The sequence below is a fragment of the Penicillium cinerascens genome, assembly GCF_028974065.1.
Source record: "Penicillium cinerascens strain IBT 15544 chromosome Unknown scaffold_4_segment0_segment1, whole genome shotgun sequence".
NCBI lineage: Eukaryota > Fungi > Ascomycota > Eurotiomycetes > Eurotiales > Aspergillaceae > Penicillium > Penicillium cinerascens.
In genome coordinates, this window is record NW_026695298.1 from 3,443,668 (window position 1) to 3,465,609 (window position 21,942).

General features: G+C 52.4%; 9 protein-coding genes across 9 annotated transcripts; 5 read left to right on the forward strand and 4 right to left on the reverse strand.

Moving 5' to 3' along the window:
* Positions 1 to 843: 843 nt before the first annotated feature.
* On the forward strand, positions 844 to 3,350 carry hsp90 (chaperone Hsp90). The gene is made up of 3 exons (XM_058457478.1): positions 844 to 916; positions 1,044 to 1,316; positions 1,375 to 3,350. The coding sequence occupies exons 2-3, from the start codon at positions 1,059 to 1,061 to the stop codon at positions 3,220 to 3,222; spliced, it is 2,106 nt and encodes a 701-aa protein (XP_058304377.1). The 5' UTR covers positions 844 to 916; positions 1,044 to 1,058; the 3' UTR covers positions 3,223 to 3,350.
* A 1,203-nt stretch (positions 3,351 to 4,553) lies between these two features.
* Positions 4,554 to 5,896, forward strand: N7498_010423 (uncharacterized protein; the record flags this gene model as incomplete). Its single annotated transcript, XM_058457479.1, has 2 exons — positions 4,554 to 4,905; positions 4,959 to 5,896. 2 exons carry the CDS (start codon positions 4,554 to 4,556, stop codon positions 5,894 to 5,896), a joined length of 1,290 nt encoding a protein of 429 aa, XP_058304378.1.
* Positions 5,897 to 6,937: 1,041 nt separating this feature from the next.
* On the forward strand, positions 6,938 to 9,245 carry N7498_010424 (uncharacterized protein; the record flags this gene model as incomplete). The annotated part of the gene is made up of 3 exons (XM_058457480.1): positions 6,938 to 7,628; positions 7,690 to 8,151; positions 8,200 to 9,245. The coding sequence occupies 3 exons, from the start codon at positions 6,938 to 6,940 to the stop codon at positions 9,243 to 9,245; spliced, it is 2,199 nt and encodes a 732-aa protein (XP_058304379.1).
* Positions 9,246 to 9,604: 359 nt separating this feature from the next.
* Positions 9,605 to 9,999, reverse strand: N7498_010425 (putative quinol monooxygenase; the record flags this gene model as incomplete). The annotated part of the gene is made up of 2 exons (XM_058457481.1): positions 9,605 to 9,891; positions 9,978 to 9,999. 2 exons carry the CDS (start codon positions 9,997 to 9,999, stop codon positions 9,605 to 9,607), a joined length of 309 nt encoding a protein of 102 aa, XP_058304380.1.
* Positions 10,000 to 10,415: 416 nt separating this feature from the next.
* N7498_010426 (DUF3716 domain-containing protein) lies at positions 10,416 to 11,453 on the forward strand (the record flags this gene model as incomplete). The annotated part of the gene is made up of 1 exon (XM_058457482.1): positions 10,416 to 11,453. The coding sequence occupies one exon, from the start codon at positions 10,416 to 10,418 to the stop codon at positions 11,451 to 11,453; it is 1,038 nt and encodes a 345-aa protein (XP_058304381.1).
* Positions 11,454 to 12,509: 1,056 nt separating this feature from the next.
* On the reverse strand, positions 12,510 to 14,805 carry N7498_010427 (putative AMP-binding enzyme; the record flags this gene model as incomplete). The annotated part of the gene is made up of 4 exons (XM_058457483.1): positions 12,510 to 12,615; positions 12,676 to 14,266; positions 14,317 to 14,572; positions 14,635 to 14,805. The coding sequence occupies 4 exons, from the start codon at positions 14,803 to 14,805 to the stop codon at positions 12,510 to 12,512; spliced, it is 2,124 nt and encodes a 707-aa protein (XP_058304382.1).
* Positions 14,806 to 15,394: 589 nt separating this feature from the next.
* N7498_010428 (putative arginine transporter) lies at positions 15,395 to 17,150 on the reverse strand (the record flags this gene model as incomplete). Its single annotated transcript, XM_058457484.1, has 2 exons — positions 15,395 to 16,899; positions 16,958 to 17,150. The coding sequence occupies 2 exons, from the start codon at positions 17,148 to 17,150 to the stop codon at positions 15,395 to 15,397; spliced, it is 1,698 nt and encodes a 565-aa protein (XP_058304383.1).
* A 1,052-nt stretch (positions 17,151 to 18,202) lies between these two features.
* On the reverse strand, positions 18,203 to 18,791 carry N7498_010429 (MARVEL domain-containing protein; the record flags this gene model as incomplete). Its single annotated transcript, XM_058457485.1, has 3 exons — positions 18,203 to 18,311; positions 18,365 to 18,647; positions 18,713 to 18,791. The coding sequence occupies 3 exons, from the start codon at positions 18,789 to 18,791 to the stop codon at positions 18,203 to 18,205; spliced, it is 471 nt and encodes a 156-aa protein (XP_058304384.1).
* A 1,451-nt stretch (positions 18,792 to 20,242) lies between these two features.
* On the forward strand, positions 20,243 to 21,720 carry N7498_010430 (O-acetylhomoserine aminocarboxypropyltransferase/cysteine synthase family protein; the record flags this gene model as incomplete). Its single annotated transcript, XM_058457486.1, has 4 exons — positions 20,243 to 20,292; positions 20,349 to 20,847; positions 20,904 to 21,472; positions 21,525 to 21,720. The coding sequence occupies 4 exons, from the start codon at positions 20,243 to 20,245 to the stop codon at positions 21,718 to 21,720; spliced, it is 1,314 nt and encodes a 437-aa protein (XP_058304385.1).
* Positions 21,721 to 21,942: the final 222 nt, after the last annotated feature.

The following is a 21,942-nucleotide window of genomic DNA, read 5'->3' on the forward strand; positions in this document are numbered from 1 at the left end:
CTTTCCCCTTTTTCTTGCCTCTTTCCTAATGACATGTGTTACGTGACCCCCCTTTTTTTTAACCCTGTCACAGTGCATATTAGCGGTTGGGTCCGGGTTGGCTGGAAAAGTTGCGTTTTCTTTCCCTTCCCTTTCTGGGCGCTCGTGTTTTTCGCCCTGAAGATTCCTTTCTATTTTTTGGTTTGGCTTTCGTGTCCCCCGGGCTCGACAAGATTCTCTGCCCTATATTTCTTACTTTTTTGTGAACCACCCCCCAAGACCTATATTGCATCTTTTATCTAGCATAGCAAGCTCGAGGGCTTCGAGGTGTTGCACCATCCGGCCCCATTTTCTGTTCTGTTCTTTTCTGTTCTATTCTATTCTTGTATCTTTGCTCATTCATCTGTAAATGAAGGCTCCGGGGGAAACAGGTTGGGCAGGGTGATCTATTTAGGAATATGCAATACAGGCTGGTCGTACAATCTGCGTGGCCCTGCGTTAGGGAGACTAGTCTTCAAGGCTTAGGCAAACAAAGCATAGAGAATGATCAAGAGAACCGACGTCAAAAGATCGGAAGGTTCTAGACGCTGCTGCCTGAGGCACCAACTGAGCTCTCCCCAGAAGCACAGTGAACTTGACAGCCCCCATCAAAGCAAGTGGATGGAATCAACACTAAAAAAAGCAACTAAGACACCAGGGAGGATCGGGGTCGAAGGCTCTAGAACCGGTACCCCCGTGGCACATCACTATCGAATCTGTAGGGGGCAGTTGCCTGACCGACCAGCGGTGGAAGTTGCTGGATCATCGTAGAAACCCACCAGAATTTTTTGGAAACACAAAAAGCTACCCGCTCCTCTTCTTTAATCTCCTCCCCAACCCACATCGCTGCTCTGGTCCTCTCCAGCAGTTTCCTCTTCTTCTCTATCCCCTTTATCCTGTACGTATCCCTCACACCCATCTCACTTCTTCACTGCCCCCATTCCTATCTCTCATATCTCTCTTCAATCCTTGTGGAGAACCCAGTCGGCCCACCAATTGCTGGATTTCCATCTAACCGCTCTCAGAATCACACCGTCATCATGCCGGAGACCTTCGAGTTCCAGGCTGAGATCTCTCAGCTGCTCTCCCTTATTATTAACACCGTCTACTCCAACAAGGAGATCTTCCTGCGTGAGCTGATTTCCAACGCCTCCGATGCCTTGGACAAGATCCGCTATGAGTCCCTCTCGGACCCGTCCAAGCTCGACTCCAACAAGGATCTGCGCATCGACATCATCCCCGACCCGGTCAACAAGACCCTGACCATCCGCGATACCGGTATTGGTATGACCAAGGCTGTAAGTTAAATGCTCACATCTCCAAACTGTGACTCAATGCTAATACGGACCCACTTAGGATCTCATCAACAACCTTGGTACCATTGCCCGCTCCGGCACCAAGCAGTTCATGGAGGCCCTGTCCGCAGGTGCTGACATCTCCATGATCGGCCAGTTCGGTGTCGGTTTCTACTCCGCCTACCTGGTTGCCGACAAGGTTACCTTTGTCTCCAAGCACAACGATGACGAGCAGTACGTTTGGGAGTCCGCTGCCGGTGGCACCTTCACCCTGACCCAGGACACCGAGGGCGAGCAGCTCGGCCGTGGCTCCAAGATTATCCTCCACCTCAAGGATGAGCAGATGGACTACCTCCAGGAGTCCCGCATCAAGGAGGTTGTTCGCAAGCACTCCGAGTTCATCTCCTACCCCATTTACCTTCACGTCCTGAAGGAGACTGAGACCGAGGTCCCCGACGAGGAGGCTGAGGAGACCAAGGAGGAGGATGATGAGAAGAAGCCCAAGGTCGAGGAGGTCGACGAGGATGAGGAGAAGGAGAAGAAGAAGAAGACCAAGACCATCAAGGAGTCCAAGATCGAGGAGGAGGAGCTTAACAAGACCAAGCCCATCTGGACCCGCAACCCTGCCGACATCACCACTGAGGAGTATGCCTCCTTCTACAAGTCCCTCTCCAACGACTGGGAGGACCACCTCGGTGTCAAGCACTTCTCCGTCGAGGGTCAGCTTGAGTTCCGCGCCATTCTCTTCGTCCCCAAGCGCGCTCCCTTCGACCTCTTCGAGACCAAGAAGACCAAGAACAACATCAAGCTGTACGTTCGTCGTGTCTTCATCACCGACGATGCCACCGACCTCATTCCCGAGTGGCTCAGCTTCGTCAAGGGTGTTGTCGACTCTGAGGACCTTCCCCTCAACCTGTCTCGTGAGACCCTGCAGCAGAACAAGATCATGAAGGTCATCAAGAAGAACATCGTCAAGAAGACTCTTGAGCTCTTCACCGAGATCGCTGAGGACCGTGAGCAGTTCGACAAGTTCTACTCTGCCTTCAGCAAGAACATCAAGCTCGGTATCCACGAGGATGCCCAGAACCGCCCTACCCTGGCCAAGCTTCTGCGCTACCAGTCCACCAAGTCTGGTGACGAGCAGACCTCGCTCACCGACTACGTCACTCGTATGCCCGAGCACCAGAAGAACATGTACTACATCACCGGCGAGTCCATCAAGGCCGTTGCTCAGTCTCCCTTCCTCGACACCCTCAAGCAGAAGAACTTCGAGGTTCTGTTCCTGGTTGACCCCATTGACGAGTACGCCTTCACTCAGCTGAAGGAGTTCGACGGCAAGAAGCTGGTCGACATCACCAAGGACTTCGAGCTCGAGGAGACCGAGGAGGAGAAGGCCGAGCGCGAGAAGGAGGAGAAGGAGTTCGAGGACCTCGCCAAGGCCCTGAAGAACATCCTCGGCGACAAGGTCGAGAAGGTCGTCGTCTCCCACAAGCTCATGGGCGCTCCCTGCGCCATCCGTACCGGCCAGTTCGGTTGGTCCGCTAACATGGAGCGTATCATGAAGGCCCAGGCCCTCCGTGACACCTCCATGTCCTCGTACATGTCCTCCAAGAAGACCTTCGAGATCTCCCCCAAGTCTTCCATCATCAAGGAGCTCAAGAAGAAGGTCGAGGCCGATGGCGAGAACGACCGCACCGTCAAGTCCATCACCCAGCTGCTCTTCGAGACCTCCCTGCTGGTCTCCGGCTTCACCATTGAGGAGCCCGCCAGCTTCGCCGAGCGCATCCACAAGCTCGTCTCTCTGGGTCTGAACATCGATGAGGATGTCGAGACCTCCGCTGAGACCGCTACCGAGGCTGCTGCCCCCGCTGAGGCTGCCGGCGAGAGCACCATGGAGGAGGTTGACTAGATGACTTCGCCGCTTGCTTGCTTACAATCTGTTCTTACGGGAAATGGGAAACGGGATAACGACCCTTCATTTTTTTTTAAACTTTTTGTCTTTTCTTTAACAATCCAACTGGAATATTTCTCTCTTCACTTGTTCTGATACATGTGCGTAAATGGTTTGAATACAATTTAGTTTACTTCGGCGACAAGGTCCTTGTAGATTGTAGATACCTCTTGGAATCATTCCCGTGTATTATTGGTGGCGCCAGGGGTGTTTAATGTTGCAAATGTAGGCTTCATCATCCTATGCTGCTATCTAAAGCTTAGCGGTGACGATACATAAAAAGAGGCAGCCTCGATGGGATGTGGGGGATGACTGTTCGGCCGCTTTGTACTAGTTCCCGCCTGAGATCAATACAGGAACCGAGGATACTTGGCAACGGCATTGTGGGAAGACATAGTTCACATGCCCGTCTGGCTGTTGTCTCGGTAGGCGGCAGACGCTGGGGAATGTCCCCAGGGTGGTTGGATGGACAGTAGCGTTGAGGGATTCAGACGACCTTGAGGCGCATGCATGCCGAGAAAAGCCATCCCATGCATTAGTAGCAGCTGCATCACACTTGTTTAGTTCCTGTACCTATACGCAGCGAGCACATAGGCAGTTACAATAGCCTGGAAAACCGAAGGGGTATCGTACAATGTACAGCCTCGCACCCATTTACGTAGGACTCGGCACAGAGGAGCAGGTGGAGGCCTAAAGTAGTGCGGATCGCATCGACATTTCCAACCGTAAACCGCAGTTCAATTTTCCTAATGTCCTTTGCAGTGATGATCCCTTTTCTGGGTCTGATATCTAACCCACTAGGGATACGACTACCGGCATCCGACTGCAGATGTGACTGGTAAAATCTACATGGTGATAACATGGACAAAGAACGAGCTCATGTTTGGTCGAAATTACGCTCGTTCGTCAGATCGGCAGTGGAGCGTGGCTAGCTGAAGCGGACGAACTATTTTGTGGGCGCATCACTATTCGTCAGGGCTGGACAGATCTGCACAACTCGGGCAATCCGTGGGGCAGGTATCTTAGGCCTACAAATCAAAACCGTCAAGAGGGGAGCAGATGCCTTCTTGGCTCGGTTGCAGTAGTGGTTGCGCAAGGACCTGTTACACTGCACAAAGTTACCAACCGCGTCAAAGTGGAGGATTAAGAATAAACGTGACTTCGAATGGGTGAAACCAATGTGATTGAACGACAATGGAGCTCATTTTGCACTACAAATATGGAGTCTGGTCCCGCAGTTGCTCAATCGACAAGTCGTCAACCCGCTTTTCCTCTGCGCTGCCCGCGACATGATGCACCTCAATTCTTCTTTCTGGCACCTTTGGCTTCTTTCCCTTTCTCTTGCTTCGGCCCTATCTGTCCCTCAGAAGACTCTTGCTGAATCTCCCGAAGATGCGGTCTCCGAGCTGACCCAGCACATCGCCATTGATGATGTTGAGTTCAATATAACCGACTACACATCGCCGGATGAGTGGAACCCTACTAATTGGGACTACGACGTTGTCATCGTTGGTGGTGGCCCTGGCGGCTTGGCTGCATCCATGTCTCTCGCGCGAGTTGCCCGAACATCTCTCTTGTATGATTCGCAAGAGTACCGGAATGAGCAGACACGGTACATGCACGACGTTCTGGGCCAAGACGGTAATTATAATGTCTATCCGTATGATGAGGAGCTGAGAATTGACTCTGTCTAGGGCAAGTGCCACTGAAGTTTCGAACTGCAGTTCGACGGCAAATCGATGAATTGTACCCTGATTATTCCTTCTGGGCCACCCGCAAGACAAAGGTCACCGGCATTATTCCCCTCGAGAAGGGTTTCCGTGTCTATGACGACAAAGGCGGAAAGGTTACGGCTAAGAGGGTCATTATGGCTACTGGTATCAAGGATGTCCTACCGAATAAGGTGGGCTTTGCGGAAGCTTTTGGAAGGGGCGTGTTTTGGTGTCCCTGGTGCGATGGTCACGACTACAAGAACCGCAAAATGGTCGTTTATGGCAAGCTTGTGAGCGCCATTGGGTCTGCCCTGAACATGAGAAAGCTGACCACCGATATAACCATCGTGACCGGCGGACCAATTACAAAGGAGGACAAGGCAGAGGCAGATGCACGCTGGCCAGGCTGGGAAACCGTAATCAAAAACATCTACAAGATCCCCATCCGGGAGAATGATATCAACAAGCTCGAACCCACCACGACCAACATGGAGCCCAAGGACGACGAGTATAAAGTCTACCTGAATGCTGGTAGCCCCAACCCTTTGGTCACAAACGGAATGCTCATCTCCGTACCTACTACTCAGACATCCACCCTTCACAAGCAGCTACGCTTGGAGATGGATGGAAAATCGGTCAAGGTCAAGTCCAACATGGAGTCAAGCGTCGGGGGCATCTATGTTGTCGGCGACGCCAACAACGACAACTCTACCAATGCGTACCACGCCATGTGGTCGGCCAAGCGGGCGGCTGTCAGTGCCCACGTCTCTATGTCCAAGCAGGAATACCTAGACTTAGTTCCTGCAGCTATGGTGGCGGCGGCGGGAGGAGATGAAGACTTCTACCGTCTCCAGATCGAGGATCTGGAAAGTCAGATTGGCGAGGACGTTGAGCAGATGTACAAGGCGCTCGGTGGTTGAGGTCATGTTTAGAACAATGCAAGTTACCAATCGGCTATTCATAGGATGTCTGGAAGTTTCCCAGGAATGTAGGCTTCGTTTAGTCAACATGTGCGTATACTTGATGCCATGAACACCTATACTTGGTTCTGCTGTCTACGCCTCCTCTGATCGTGTTCTTTTTGATGTTAACAAGGCTGAGTGACGCGTGTGACCAAACCGGAAAGAGGAAAACTGAGCATAGAAGGAAATTCTTCTGACTTCGACACTTCAACAGAGCAAATATCGACAAAAATGTGATGAAATCAAACATACCAGAATTTTCCACTGGCAGAGAGAGAGAGAGAGAGACCTAGTAGTAAAAAGGACACAGAAGCAGATGGAAATAAAAAAGAAAAAAAGAAAGACATGACAAGAGTGGGATTCGAACCCACGCCCCGTAAACGAGATATGGAAACTTGGATCAGGTGAGCCTGAACCATACGCCTTGGACCAACTCGGCCATCTTGCCTGTTGTGTTTGTTTTCAATAATTATAGTGCATTCCAAGGTACTTTATGATAATCCCAGATGGATGCAGATGGGACCAAGATAACGATCACCCTACCCACTTGGCGCCCTAACGCCCATCGCATCTACAAGCACGATACGAAGAAGGTATTAAACCCAATTAGTATACTACAGAAATCCAAAAACTTTGAAGAACTTAATCTCGGTACCCCGGAAAGGATCCATGTACCATGACACAACCGATTGTACAATCATGTTGTCATTCAATGATGCCACCAACATAGCATTGTATACGCTTGTTAGATTAGCGGTGGAATGATTATGGCCAGGCCAATATATACTGTGATCGTTCCATCATTTTGCACCGATAGTTACCATTTATAGCCAGTCATGAATCACTAGGAGGGGGCATCGAACGCTATCGTCCTTGTTCCCGCACCCCGCGCGTGATGGCTTACATACGCAGTATGACATGATCCCGGCGATATCGCTGCACCCATCTCTCTTACAGACCCTTTTCAAAGCATCCTTGAATCTCCTCGATGTCTTGACCATGCGACCTGTTCCCGACTTGCCGACCTTCGCCCGCAAACCTTCCTTCGACCACCCCTCCCCGTCCCTTGATCCCCGCACCGCCGCCCCCTCAACCTTCTTCCTATCTCGCAACCCGCATGCCTCCGACGATGAGCCCAGCTCTCCTATCGATGAGCCCGGGGACATGAGGGAAAGCATGTATGGGGTGCAGAGTCTAGGGGAGACCTTGTCTCGCTCCGAGTTGGCTGCAAGCTCCCCGCGCTCATTCCCCGCAGACGGCCAGTTCATGAGCAGTCCGTCGCAAGGACTCGAGGATTCAGAGGAGCTCCAGAGCTCACGACGACGATCAACAATCAAGCCCTTTGGATATGGAGTGCAGGACTCACTATCGCGACCTCCTCCCTCCGATACGGCTTCGCGCCCACTGACCCCGCTAAACCCCGACGAGCCTTCTTCGTTGCCTAGTAGTCCTAAATCTATTTCCAATCAGTCCTTTCGGCCGCTTGACGACATCTCCATCTCAGATGAAATCAGCAGCCAACATCTTATGTCGGGGGATGAGGAGGAGAGGTTCAGGGCATCGCCTCTTCTGGGGCCTGGTGGAGCTTCCCAGCTTATCATGCCCAGCATCAAGATGCCCAGCCGACGACCGTTTACCGAGCGGGGGAAAGCTATGGGTCGGTTCAAAGTACTCTTGGCTGGAGCTCCGGGTAGGTTTCTACCACGTGGACATACACCCTAATGCGCGTTCGCTGATGAATCGATAAATAGGGTCCGGCAAAACATCCCTCATAAAATCCATCGTTCAGACTAGTGAAGATATCGTGCACGTTGATTCTCTGGATGCTCTTTCGTCGGTGATCTCACTCGAGCGCCGCCGGCCGTCACATCCCCACTACGGGGCCCCCACTCGCGGGGTGTCCGCTGCCGTCACTGAGATCTACGCTAGTACCAAACCGTATCCATCTTGGTGGTCGGATCTAGAGGATTCGCGGGTGCTACGACGCCGGAAAAGCATTGGCGAAATCGTACTCGAGCGAAACCTCTGTTTCGTTGATACGCCCGCTACTTCTCTGAGCCGGGCAGGGCAAACCGATGCCATCGTCCAATACATGCGACAGCAATTACACCGAGCAACCACAGCGCTTGCAAGCTCAGGAGTAGATTTTCAAAATCTGCTTGCGGGGAATGGTGGTTCCCAAGTTGACGCGATCTTGTACTTGATATCGGATGGTATGTCCCCACGCCCTTCTCTGACTATCTCAATGCTAACGTTCATAGGTACCCTGGCTGCCGATGTTGAATGCATCCGCAAGCTCTGCGATCTGAGCAATGTCATTCCAGTCGTGGCAAAGGCAGACAATTTGACAGATGAGCAAATCACTTCGCTCAAGAATCGGTTTCATCAGCGAGCTCAAGATGCCGGAATCAAACCTTTTCTATTTGGCAACTCACTTCCAGGAGAAATTGAAGGACTGGGGCCACAGCCACCCTACGCAGTATCGTCCGAGAAAACCACCGACACGGAAGTCATGGACGCTAGTACACTGATGAATCCAGACTACGTACAGCCGCTTGTCGTGTCTGAACTTAGCACTCTAGTTGCGAAGCTATTCGACCGGGACAACCTTGCCTGGATGCGCCATTCAGCCGCAAAGAAGCTAGCACTGCGCCGCGGAGATTTCCCACCCTTTCCACCCACAACGGCGCCAGTTCCAAACACGCTCTCGGGTGCTACTACTGGTGGACCAGGCTGGCGTGGCGTGTCAGGAGCTTCTATGAACTCATCCATCTCCTCTCTCGGCGAATCACCACCCAGCTATGCAATGGCACGGATCACAGACTACACGCGGCATGAAGAGCGCATGGCCCACGTGCGTCTGGCCCACTGGGCAACAGACCTGCAGCGCAGCCTACAAAACGAGCGTGACCGATACGCCTCCCTGGCTCGAGGTGATCGTGCCATATGGCTGACCGAGAAACTGAATGAATGCGTTATAGATGGCTCACTAGTGCCCATTTCCCAAACCCCTGGTTTCTGTGGGCTTCATATCCCCGTCGGCGAGAAAGGTCCGAGTGGCTTACATGCCATGCGACCCGGTGGATCAAAGGAGTACCGTTTCACAAGCATGAGTTCGCACGACCCTCTAGGCGTGGTCGGCTGGATTGACGACCTCGGCCGGCGTGGCTGGGTCCTGGTCCAGATCGTCGGTAGTGTCGGGGTTGTCGGCGGGCTGGCACTCTGGCTTGCGCGGACCTGGGGACTCTCCACGAAAAGTCTATCTGAGCTTCAATTCGACTACTGGTGCGGGCGTATGGAACAATAATTCCGCTTTCTGGATTACGATCACGACAAGATGCAAAGCTCGGGCTCTACTGAGAGATGATAACATGGGTCTTTCGGGGCGCAAACAAGTGTGCTAGCAGGCTGGCGTTTCTTTTCCGGCGGCGATTTTGCTTTCTCATTCCCCCTCCCCCGCGTGGGCTTCGGCGTTTCGGGCGTTCTTGCTCCATTTGCTTTCCGGGTTCATCTATGTCAGTATAGATAGTATAGCCAGGGAATCAACCTCATTTGACTCTCAGAGTATTGGTAAATTTTATTTATTCGTGTACATGTGTCATGTTTCCTCCAATGCCGCTCTAGATACAATCCACCTTCAGATTGATCAACCTGGGGGATACAGATCTAAGCGGAAGAAGGAACCAACTCCTCAAACCGGCGCAGATCCATATCCTTCTCCAGCAGCGGGATCACATAGGGGTCAAAGGTCTTCCAGTAGGAATTGTTGAGGTGGTACTCCTGCGACGACTCTTGGAGGTACCGCTCGACGATGGTGAAGTCCTGGGGATCGTGGACGGACTGCATCACGAACCAGGAGAGAGTCTCCTTGTCCTTGGAGTAGACGGCTGAAGCCTCGAGGAGCTTGGCATGCAGCTTGGAGATGGACTCCTGGTCTGCCTTTGCGCGCATGTCTAGTTAAGGTGCATCGTTAGTAGGGTTCAATTGGGTGGTTGGGTATCTGAATGAACTGCCCAGGCGGTGGATGCGGGATACTCACGGACGACGATGGTATAAACCATTGTGACGGTGCTTCGATGTTCAATGGAAGGTGAAACCCCTCATGGCGGGGTAGCTGGTGCTCTTATACGGGCCGCACATCGCTTCAGTGAAGTCGGTGTGGAGCGTATCGCCGAACTTAGTCCCGAGGTGATCCCGACCATTTAACTTGTGGGTCCTTCCTTCTTCTGGGATTAGAGTGTGTATCTATAATGTCTATTTTGGTCATTTTATTCTCTCCTTCTCTGTAAACAACCACACTGATGGGGACCTGCCTCCCTCGTTTCATTTTCCCTCGTCTCTTCTTCCTTCATTTCCCTTTCTCTTTTTCCACTCACACTCCTTTCCTTCTTGATTGTTGGCTGCTTCCAAGTCTTGTAAACAAACTGTCTTTCACTTTTTTCTGCCCTCGTTTCTTGGTTTCGGTCCATCATTCATTATGACCGGCACGACCTCCTCCAGTCTTGCACCAAAGCCTGTTGGTGTTGACGAATGCGGCAATCCCATCACGGTCGACTTCCGGACTCATTTTGAGCGTCGGCTGTTGCGAGCTCCCATCCTGCAGGATGTGGACTGGCGCGGTGGAAAAATCAAAAACTGTCGCGAACCCATCGCGAAGCACGCAGCGGTTGTTCAACGAACGGGCATGGAAGCCCCTGCAGGCCAGGCTTGCAAGAACTGCCGTGGGGGCTGCGGTCCATTTGCGTCCTGTCGTGTTCTTGTTATCGAGGGCCATGTTATCTTTGCTGGTGGTTGCGCTTCTTGCAATTACAATTCCAGCGGCAAGAAGTGTTCCTTCCGAAAGGCTCCACAGCTCGCCAACTGGATCCTTGCTCCTCTACGCAAGCAGAATCCCAACCATCCGCTTCTGCGAGCTATCGTTCCTCCGTCCGCTTCTTCTGTAAGCCGCGTTACTACCTCTCCCGCCACCCATGCGGTTGCTTCTCCTGCGGCCCGTCTTGCTGCTTCTTCTGCCAGTGGTACTGCCGCGTCTCTTTCTGGCGGCGCTACTAAGTCTTCGGTAACGCCGTTCTTGGAGTCCCTTGCTGGGTCTACCATCCCAGGTTCACAGGTGATGACTCGCGCCATGGGCAAACGGCAAGCTCAAGCTCCACTCACCGATCCTAGGACTCTAGCCCGGAAGGTGCAGAAACAATCCACATACAGCTCTAAAACCTCGTCCACTCCTAGTTCCGCCCGCAAGGGTAAGAGCCTAGGTCTCGCCTTTCCTGCTAGGTGGTACACAACCCCTCTTTTAGAGAAGGATTTCCTCCAGGCCACCAACCAAAATGACTTTGCGGCCGTTCGTGCGGTCTTCCGTGAGCTGCCAGACGTTATTCACCGCGTTGAGTCCGACATCAAGCGCATAAAGCACTTTCTGTCTAAGAAGGGCGAAATGGATACCCCCGAGCCCAAGGAGGAATCTACCCAATCAGAGGAAAATCCTTTCGCCATGAGCTCCTCTGATGAGGAGTGATTTCTCACCTCCAATGGCTTTCCGTTGTTAGGGCGTTGAACAGGAGTTTTCGGGGTTTGTGATGGTTAAAAACTAGTGCTTCTGGTCGGTGGAATCTTGATATGTATCTAAACATGAATTTTTTCGGTTTTTCTGTTCGCCCTCGCATGTAGCTAACTGAAAGGTTGCATTTTATCGAGGCGAGTTTATGTAGGTAGGTAATACTTACAATCTAACGCTCAAGCTAAAGCCAGTGCGACCTACTGCCACCTTCGTCCCTTGCTAACCGTCCGCATGGTTCGAGGTAAAACGATGCACGACATATATATTTTCAGAACGGACCCAACACTTGTACGATTTCACATAACGAAGAGATTGCAATTCCAAGGCTATGTTATTCATATCTGAATGAATGGAAAGCTGTAATTCAAATACAAATTCAATTAAATGGACATGACTGGGTTGAGACTTGCCTCGGTGTCATCGACTTAAGTGAGGCCACCGTAAGGTACGAATAATTCACTCTACCAGAGAATGCCATGATAATGTCAATTCTGACCCAACTAATCACTCAACAGGCAAGATGGCCGAGTTGGTCCAAGGCGTCAGGTTAAGGTCCACCTTAACACCAAACATTGGTTTCCTGATCTCGTTTACGGGGCGTGGGTTCGAATCCCACTCTTGTCATAACTTTTTGTTTTTGCCATTCTTTCCCAATGGCATCGTTTCCATGCAATTTACAAACACTGCAATTCTTGTTAATTTTTAATTTTTTTATTGGGTTTTCAAGCATCCATAGATTGTGGTATATCATGACAGAGTGACCTGACGGTATGATACTCAACCTGACTACCACTTTCAGCTCGCTCCACTGACCTCAGGGAGAATCTACCACAATAATCAAGCCCTACGATGTATAGAAAACAAAATCTCAGTTATGAATAGAAATAAAAATTCATCAAGGCTCAAGCTCAATATACTACAATGCATAGCCCGGCTACCGGGCGGAATGCAGACTCCTATGTACAGTTCCCGAGTAGACTGGAAGGCGCTCGAGAGAACACCCCGAAAAGAAGACTACAGCTTGGCGCGGGGAGCCGACTCCTCCTCCAAAGCCTGAGCATACAGCTGGTCCAGGAGGCCGCGGTAGAGCTTGACGGTAGGAGGACGCTTCAGTTTGAGACTGGGAGGATAGTTAGCAAAGTGATTCCGATCAAAAAAAGTAGGTAACATTGAAACTTACGTCGGAGTCAGGAGGTTGTTCTCCACGGTGAAAGGCTCCAGCTTCAGAGAAACGTTCTTAACACGCTCGTATCCCTGAAACTTGTGCTTCTTGGCCACGCGCTCGAGATCGCGCAGCACAGCCTTGCGAATCTTGTCGTCAGACAAAGCAGCATTGATGGCATCCATATCCGTGTCACCGATGTTGCGGCCCAGGACCTTGCTGGCGAAGGGAGCGAACATGTCGGGCGCAACACCGAACACGCCGACCAGGAAGGTCTGCATGCTGTCACCGTGGACGTAGGCCTGGGCGAGATAACCAAGCTCGGACATGATGACACCCTCCAGGCGCTCGGGGGAAATGTACTCGCCCTGAGCCAGCTTGAGAACGTTCTTGCGGCGGTCGATGATGATGAAGCGGCCCATCTCATCCACCTGGCAAACGTCACCGGTACGGAACCAACCATCCTCGGTCATGGCCTTGGAAGTCTCCTCCGGGTTCTTGAAGTACTCGCGGAACATGTTGGTACCGCGCAGGAGAAGCTCGCCACGAGGGTAGGGCTTGTCATCCACTGAGTACTCCATGTCGGGTAGGGAGATCAGGCAAGCCTCGGTGCAAGGAGCAAGACGGCCACAGTTGCCAGAAGACAGATCCTCGGCCGACTGAGCGGTGCCGCAGGCATAGGACTCAGTCAGACCGTAGCCCTGAATGACATCGGTACCGGTGGCAATACGGAGGAAGTTGTGCAAGGAGGGGTCTAGGGGAGCCGAGCCCGAAACCATGTACCTGGCCCGCTCGAGACCGAGAGCAGCAGCAACCTTCTTGGCCCAGATGCGGTCATACAGGGCGTGGCGGATGGTAGCCTTGGAGGGGTCAGGGTTCTTGAGGTTGGCAGTCTTGGCCGCAATGATGTGTCGGGACAGAGCACCCTTGAAACCAGGCTGCTCGACAGTGGCAGCGCGCACAGCAGTGCCAAAGCGGCTGTAAAGACGCGGAACTGACATGAAGCCAGTCGGCTTCAGAAGCTTCAGATCATCGACCAGCTCCACGATGTTGCCGTGGAAGTAACCAATACGGGCACCACCCCAGAAGGCAGTGTGCTCTGCCAGGCGAGCGTAAATGTGAGCCAACGGAAGATAAGAGCACATTGTGTCACCACGAGCCTGGCCAATGGTGGTGAGACCGGCCGAAGTGGCCGCTACGGCGGCCCGATGGGTCAAAACTACACCCTTGGGAGGACCGGTGGTACCAGAGGTATAGTTGATAGTGACGGTGTCCTCGGGCGAGGGAAGGTTGTAGCCGCGCTTTGAGGCCTCTCCCAGAGCCTCGACCTGGTCAATGCTGTAGATAGCGACGTCCAAGCCAGCAGCCACGGACTCCAGCAGAGCACGCTTCGAGTGGCCATCCTGGTCACCACCGTCGAGCGGGTCCAAGCTGACAATCATCTTCAGATTGGGCAGGGACGACTTGAGCTTCAAGAGAGTGGGAATGTGAGGCAGAGAGGTCACAACACAGTTCAGCTCCGCATGGTTAATGATGTATTCGGTGGCGTCCGCGGCCAGGACATCGTAGATAGAGACAGAGAAGAGACCCTGAGACATGCATGCCAAATCTGCATCCAAGTTAGCTTCTGAATACTTTCAAGGGAATGGAAGAACTCACCAGTGATTTGCCACTCGGGGCGGTTCTGGCACCAAAGACCAATACCGTACTGGCCAGGGCGATGGCAGTTGTGCTTGTGGTGCAGTTCCACCAGACCGGCACCGAAATCCGCACGGCGCTTCTGCACCGTCTCGTATGTAAGCCACTGGTACGGGTCGAAGGTCTTGGTGGTGGGGTTGAATGGGCGCCAGCCGAGGCAGTGGTTCTTGGGCTGGCGGTTGGCGGTCGACTCGAACATGTCATGGGCAGTGAGAACCTAGAAAAAACAAGTTGCATTAGAATCCTCTTCCATCCGATTTGCCGAGAGGTCTCGCGTACCTGAGGATCCAGAGTCTTCAGCAGCTCCTTCTGTGTATTCCATCCCCGATAGACACGGCTTCGGCCAGGCTGCTCGGTGCCGGGGATTGCGACCGAGTAGGGAGTGCCCTTGGGAGGCTCCTGCTTGAGCTCTTCCGCCTTAGCGAGATGGGCGGGTTGTGAAAAGAACATGGTGTCTATTTGGCCCGACGGTCATTAGCACATGTCTGACTGCGCTCGGATGTCGCGGGGACGGAGACGACACATACCAGAGAGAGACTCAGGATCTGATCAGAGGAGTGAAAGAGATAACCTCCCAGAAAGATCCCCGGAGATCGGATAGGTAAGGACAAGGAGTGTGGGGGAAGAGTAGGGGGTCTGGAGTAGAAAAGAGAAATCCGGAGACATCGACCTTTTGGGTTATTCCTCCATTCACGGAACGATCGGCGAAGGGACCTCGGCTGTTTTGTGGCGGTACTTGGTTAACTGTAAGGGGTCCCATACATAAGCAAGTACCGAGGCTAGTGGCCCACCCCGGCTACGTTGTGAGACGCGACGATGTCATTTGCTTTCCTCACATGGGGTTTCACATGGCAACTCATGTCGTCGAGAACTTCGGCCTTTGAATGAAGTATGCTTTGCGCACGGTCTATCGTTGCGCGTTAACTCTATGGTAACTATCATATACACTGAAAATCGTAAAACGCCATACCCCATGCCACGAAACGAATAAAAACCCCGAATATCCACACCGGTAACAATATACAAATATACAATGCACTTAGCCACTGATCCAGTGCCAGATCTTGCCGTACCAGGTCGTCGGCTCGGTCGTCTCCCAGGACTCATTCTCAGCCGTGGTTCGGCCAGTGTCCAGGTCGGCTTCAAGAGGCTTGACGAAGGGATCGCGGTAGATCACCTTGTGTCCCACATACAGAACGACCCACAGAATCAGACTGAGGTAGTCCATGAAAAAGTTCTGGACCTGGAATCCTCCGATGAATGAGGTGAAACCCTGGGTAATGATGATCAGGACGTTGAAAAACAGCCCGTACCACGAGAGGAAAGGCTGCAACGCGGCCTTGTACGGCAGAACATCCCGCGAGATGTTGCGTGCCTTGAGTGCCCGCATGAATGCGAGGTGGCAGAGATTCAGGGAGGACCAGGTGATGAAGCCGGCCACACCCGAGATCTGGAGCAGCCAGTTGAAGACGTTGGCGGCCGTGCTGGACACGTTCATGAAGCCCAGCAGGCCGAACAGAGCGGTGAAGAGAACGGCCCAGTAAGGAACACCGCCTTTGGTCGTTGTCTTAAAGCACCGCGGAGCAAAGCCTTCCTGGGCCAATCCAACCAGAATACGACTACCGCTGTACACGTTCGAGTTGGCTGCGGAGAGCACCACGGTCAGAAGGACGGCGTTGATGATATCCGGAAGAGCATTGATACCGGCGCGTCGGGCCGCAATCACAAACGGCGAAGCATTGCCGTTGTTCGCGCTAGCTCCGCTACCCTCACTGTTCAACAGGTCAGGGTCATCCGAAGGCACCACGATACCAATAAAGAAGATGGTCAGGATAAAGAAGAAGATGATGCGGAAGAAAGTCTTCTTGATCGCGGAAGGGACGGTCTTGCGAGGGTTCTCGGTCTCACCGGCCGCAATACCGACCAGCTCCGTGCCTTGATAAGAGAAGCCGGCCTTGATCAGAACTGACCAGAAGCCGATGAACTTGGCGAGAGACACGTCGCCGCCGATATCGTTAAGTTCAAAGGCAACGAACGGACCCGGGGTCACCCAGTACCGGAAGCCGAGGTACCCCTCCTTGCCAACACCGGCATTCATGCAGATGGCGAAGATCATGAAGCCGATAACCGTGATGACCTTGATACTCGAGAACCAGAACTCCATCTCTCCATAGAAGCCGACGGGAACCATGTTGAACAGAATGATCACGACCCAGAAGACTGCAATGAAGATGGCGATCGGAATATCGGAATCCCAGAATTGAATAATCAAACCCGTGGCCGTCAATTCGAGTGCAAATGTCGACGCCCAAGAGAACCAATAAATCCAACCCATCGAGAAACCGAGACTGGGGTCGATCAAGCGAGTGGCATACGCGGTAAAGGCACCGGGAATCGGGATATAGGTTGCGATTTCTCCCAGAGCGATCATGACCGAGTAGACGATACTTCCGACGAAGATGTAAGCGATGAGGGCACCGACAGGACCGGCATCTGCGACGGCGGCGCCGCTACCGATGAACAGGCCAGTTCCAATCGTGCCGCCTTTGCGATCATTAGCATGAAAAAATCCGCCGAAAAGCATTCCATACGATCTACTCACCGATAGCGATCATCTGCAAGTGACGACTCTTCAGTCTACGCTTCAGATCGGGCAGCGGATTGGACTCACGGCCAGCGCCGTGCTTCTCGTAGTCGACATCGTAGGCGTCGTCAGGAGCAGGATATTGCTGCAGAACCGGCGTGATTGGACCCTCCGAGTCCATCTTTCCTTTCTCGACCTTACCTGAGGCCATGTCTGGACTGAAGCAGTTCAGATCGAGGACTGGAGACTTGGAGGAAAGAGGAGAAGGGCGGACAGGATCTGAAACAGAAGGTCTTTCACGTAACGTTCTCCACTCTCAACTCGTTGAGCGGGTGCCTCCGAGTGCTCTGCTGCAACAGGTGGAGAAGCACGCGACGCTAATCCCTCCCAGATCGGCCCAGATAGCGTTATGTAAAAGGAACCGACTGCAGAATGTAATCAATATGCCCGGGTAGAGATTGGAAGACAGATGCAATGATCACTTCACTTCTTGGCCTGCACGTTTCCGGGCTATTTGACGGAAATTTTCATACGTCGGCGGATACTACCCGCGCGAAAACTCTCAATGTGGGCCGCGCCGACCAAGAAAACTTTTTCTGGTGGCGAACGGTCTGAGCTTTACTTATCTATACTTTGCCAGTAGAAATTAATCACTGCATGACCAAGTAGCTCCAACGCCCGGCAGATTTACTAGCACGCCCTGAAGAAATCGAACTAACGTTGCCACGAGGTGACACGAGGCGCGCCCGCCACCCGCCTTTCTCGGCAGCGCCGGTGCCGATCAGGAGCTTGTTGCTCATATACTTCTACTTAGCACTGTTTACTGCGTCCTATTTACTCTTTGACCAATTGATAATTAGACAAAACCAGGACTTTTACGTGCGCAAAGAAAACTCTGGCTCGCGTGCCCGAAAAATCCCCAATGAATGGAACCATGGACGTTCGAACCGTTTCCGTTCCAGTGGGTCCATCGATAAGCGAAACGGGAAATAGCACTGATAAACGGATTCCATAATAAGTTTGACATAAGTTAACTAGTTAACTATCACTGGCCGTAACTACATCAACTCGATTCAATTTCAACTTCGTATTTCAATTTTCAAATTTCAAATTAAACACAACCCAAAAAAAAAACATCAAGTCGTGGATCACTCTAATAGCCGCCGAGGGGGGGTATCGGGTATCGTTGGAAAACAATCGCAGTATTAAGTAGGGGGACTCTGGACCGGAAATCAATCCTCCAAAAGAAGACACCACCATTCCCTACACGCCAAGATGGGCGTTGTGCTGCGTCTTCTGGACACTTTCACCGCTGCGCTGGTGATTCATGAGATCGACGATGGCGAAGTAGGTCGTCACACAGAAGAGAACCCTATTTCCAACGAGTTAGTGTGCTGTTCACTCGTCACATCGGAGAATACACACCATTCAAGTGCGCCGAAGACAGTGGCGGCCTGAAGAGCATGGCATGCACTCCACGTGCAGTACGCAGGCGAAGGCAGCTCCGCACCGAGCGCGATAAAGCCGGCGAACCAGAAAATCATGGTGATCACCTCGACGGCGGGAATCACGAAGTGGTGTGCGAAGCGGGGGAAGAAGATCGGGGCAGCGCCGAGGTAAGGGACAGCCACGAAGCTTGTCCAGCAGCCTAGAAAGAGCATGAAGTCGACCGTGCTGGAGGAGGACCACCAGCTAAAGGAGCTGATCACTGCAGCGGCTGTCAGCATACCAGGGACTCACCCGCACCAGGGGGTCAACGGAGGATCAACGCACCATAAGCGGCCAGCGCGAGTACGATCAGACCGAAGATGATCTGCACGATGCGCACAGCTTGGATCAAGGGAAGATTCATGTTGTTGGTGCGAGAAAGATGTTGTGGTTCGGAAGGTTGAGTCAAGGACGCAAAAAGGGCAGGAGGGTAGTAAATAAAGGCTAAGAAAATATAGTAGGTCAGTTCAGCCACCTTCGTCGCGCAGGCGTCATCGGGCACACCTTGGCAAATGGGTGGATGCACGCATGATCGGTAGGGCTGACCTTGCTTACCTTGTTTTGCGGTCGGGGATGTTTGAAGAGTGTTCACGATGATCACGGCCTCTTTATATTCTCACTGACAACAAATAACCAACGTCTATTTTCATCTTCTTGCTGCCTATATGCACTTGACAATAAACGCAGCACAGCCATCAGCATAGTCTGCAGGCCAAGTCGAATGCCTAATGGTTACCGGGAGCATGTGAAACACTCTCCACACTAGCTCCCAGGTGGCGTCCGCCAACCAATGTGTCCGGTGATCCAGTGGCTCAAACAGGGTCGACTTGGATATTGTCCGATCGTGCTTGTGTTTTACATGTCGAACGCCTTTGTAAATCCTCAAATGGATTCTTTGTATGTTGAAGCATTTGGCAAGTGCTGCCTCAAAACAGGTATTTCGTCATTTAGGCAGCCATCTATCACATTCCACGGCTCACTGCAAGGGCTCCAATCATGCTGAACCGGTGAATACCGCACGCTTGAATACCCCATGGAAAGAGATGCAATATATTGCACTAGACAATAATTCGCCTCGTTCTCCGTCATCGCCGGATTTGGCGCTTGAACTTTTCTACAATGAGTCGCACCGAAGAAGTAACCACATAAAGCTACCAGGGCATAGTGAATATCTAAGATCTTTCAAGCCACTAACGTGCCCACTCGTAAGCACTCAAAAGTTCTCTTAGCTGGGGTACTTCGGAAATATCTCGGGGTACTCCTAGCGCCCGCGGGCAACCCTGGAAGATTCAATGCGGGGGTACGGGGCACTGGTCGGTTGATCCACGGTTCTCCCCACTCGACCATAGCAGAGCCCTGTACCCCTCGACCGACCTGCAAAAGAGCCAGGGACCTGCATAGACTACAAGTTTGCTGAGATCTTACAAAGGGTATAAATATCGGCGGGATAGTGGATAGATCCTCGTGCGCCTCAAGATCGAGCCAGCAATGCTAGTTGCTAGTGGCCGCCGATGTGTGGCAAGCGCGTATGGCATGACGAGTCTGAAGAGAGAAAAAAACAAAGAGTGGAGACGGCGAATCGACACGACATACAAGCCTTTACCCGAGAAGAGAGGACGGAGCTGGGGTCTGGCCTGCAATCAACTCAATCACGCCATCCGCTTCCCCGCCATCGCAGTCTCCCCTCCCTTATAACTGTGTGAAATCCCCCAGACCTCCGGTATCGCCTTCCAATATACTGCTCAGGCAAACCAGTCGAGTATCTTGTTCCTATAACCACTGACCCCAAACATTGGATTTCGCCCGCATTTCACCATGTCCGATCCCCAGAATCTCCATTTCGAGACTCTCCAGCTCCACGCTGGGTAAGTATCCAATCCCACTTGCACCAGATCCCAAATCCGATCTCACACAAAAAAAGCCACGAGCCCGACTCCGCTACCAACTCCCGCGCAGTCCCAATCTACGCAACAACCTCATTTACCTTCAATGACTCCGCCCACGGCGCCCGGCTCTTCGGCCTGAAGGAGTTCGGCAACATCTACAGTCGAATCATGAACCCCACCGTGGACGTCTTCGAGAAGCGCATCGCCGCCCTGGAGGGCGGTGTCGCCGCCGTCGCCGCGTCGTCCGGCCAAGCTGCCCAGTTCATGGCTATCTCGGCATTGGCACATGCCGGTGATAACATCGTCTCTACGAGTAACTTGTACGGCGGTACTTATAACCAGTTCAAGGTTATGTTGCCGCGGTTGGGCATTACAACCAAGTTTGTTAATGGTGATGATCCGGCTGATATTGCTGCCGCTATTGATGACCGGACCAAGGCTGTTTATGTGGAGACTATCGGGAACCCAAGGTATAATGTTCCTGATTTTGAGGCTATTGCCAAGGTTGCGCATGATAGGGGTGTTCCTCTTGTGGTGAGTGTGGCTTGATACGCGAGATACACTTGAGAAGGTGCTGATGAAGTAAACAGGTTGACAACACCTTCGGAGCGGGTGGATACTTCGCTCGACCCATTGACCACGGCGCCGACATCGTCGTGCACAGCGCCACCAAGTGGATTGGTGGTCATGGCACCACGATCGGTGGCGTGGTTATCGACAGCGGCAAATTCGACTGGGGCAAGAACGGCGCCCGCTTCCCCCAGTTCATCGAACCTTCCGAGGGCTACCACGGTCTGAAGTTCTGGGAGACCTTTGGCTCCATTGCGTTCGCCATCCGCGTGCGCGTTGAGATCCTGCGCGACTTGGGTTCAGCTCTGAACCCGTTCGCGGCCCAGCAACTGATTCTCGGTCTTGAGACTTTGAGTCTGCGCTGTGAGCGTCATGCTACGAACGCCTTGGCTCTGGCTCAGTGGCTGCAGAAGAATGAGCATGTTAGCTGGGTTTCGTACCCCGGTCTGGAAGATCACCCGTTCCACAAGACGGCAAAGAAATATTTGACCCGTGGCTACGGTGGTGTGTTGTCTGTTGGTATTAAGGGCGGTGCTGCTGCTGGTAGCCAGGTGGTTGATGGCTTCAAGTTGATCTCCAACCTTGCCAAGTATGTTTTTCTTGACTTGTCTCCTATTCGTGCATGTTCTGACTTTTTATAGTGTTGGCGACTCCAAGACCCTGGCTATTCATCCTTGGTCCACCACCCACGAGCAGCTCAGTGAAAAAGAGCGAGAGGACTCTGGTGTGACGGAAGATGCGATTCGTATCTCTGTTGGTACCGAACATATCGACGACATCATCGCCGATTTCGAGCAGTCCTTCCGCGCATCAAAGGCTGCGGCACCTACTACCTGACGAGGCATTGCCCTGGTCTAGAAAATGGGGGTTTTTATATGAGGGGGATTACGTATGAGTATCAAAATGGTCGCCGGTATACCCCCGAGGACAATCAGGTTTAGACCTGGAGACTTGTCCCGAGGTGATGAAACTACGATAATGCTACAATGTGAATAAGTGAAATTACTAGCAGCTGTTGATGCTAAACTGATTAATTGTCACTATCCTAAAGTCTCGTAT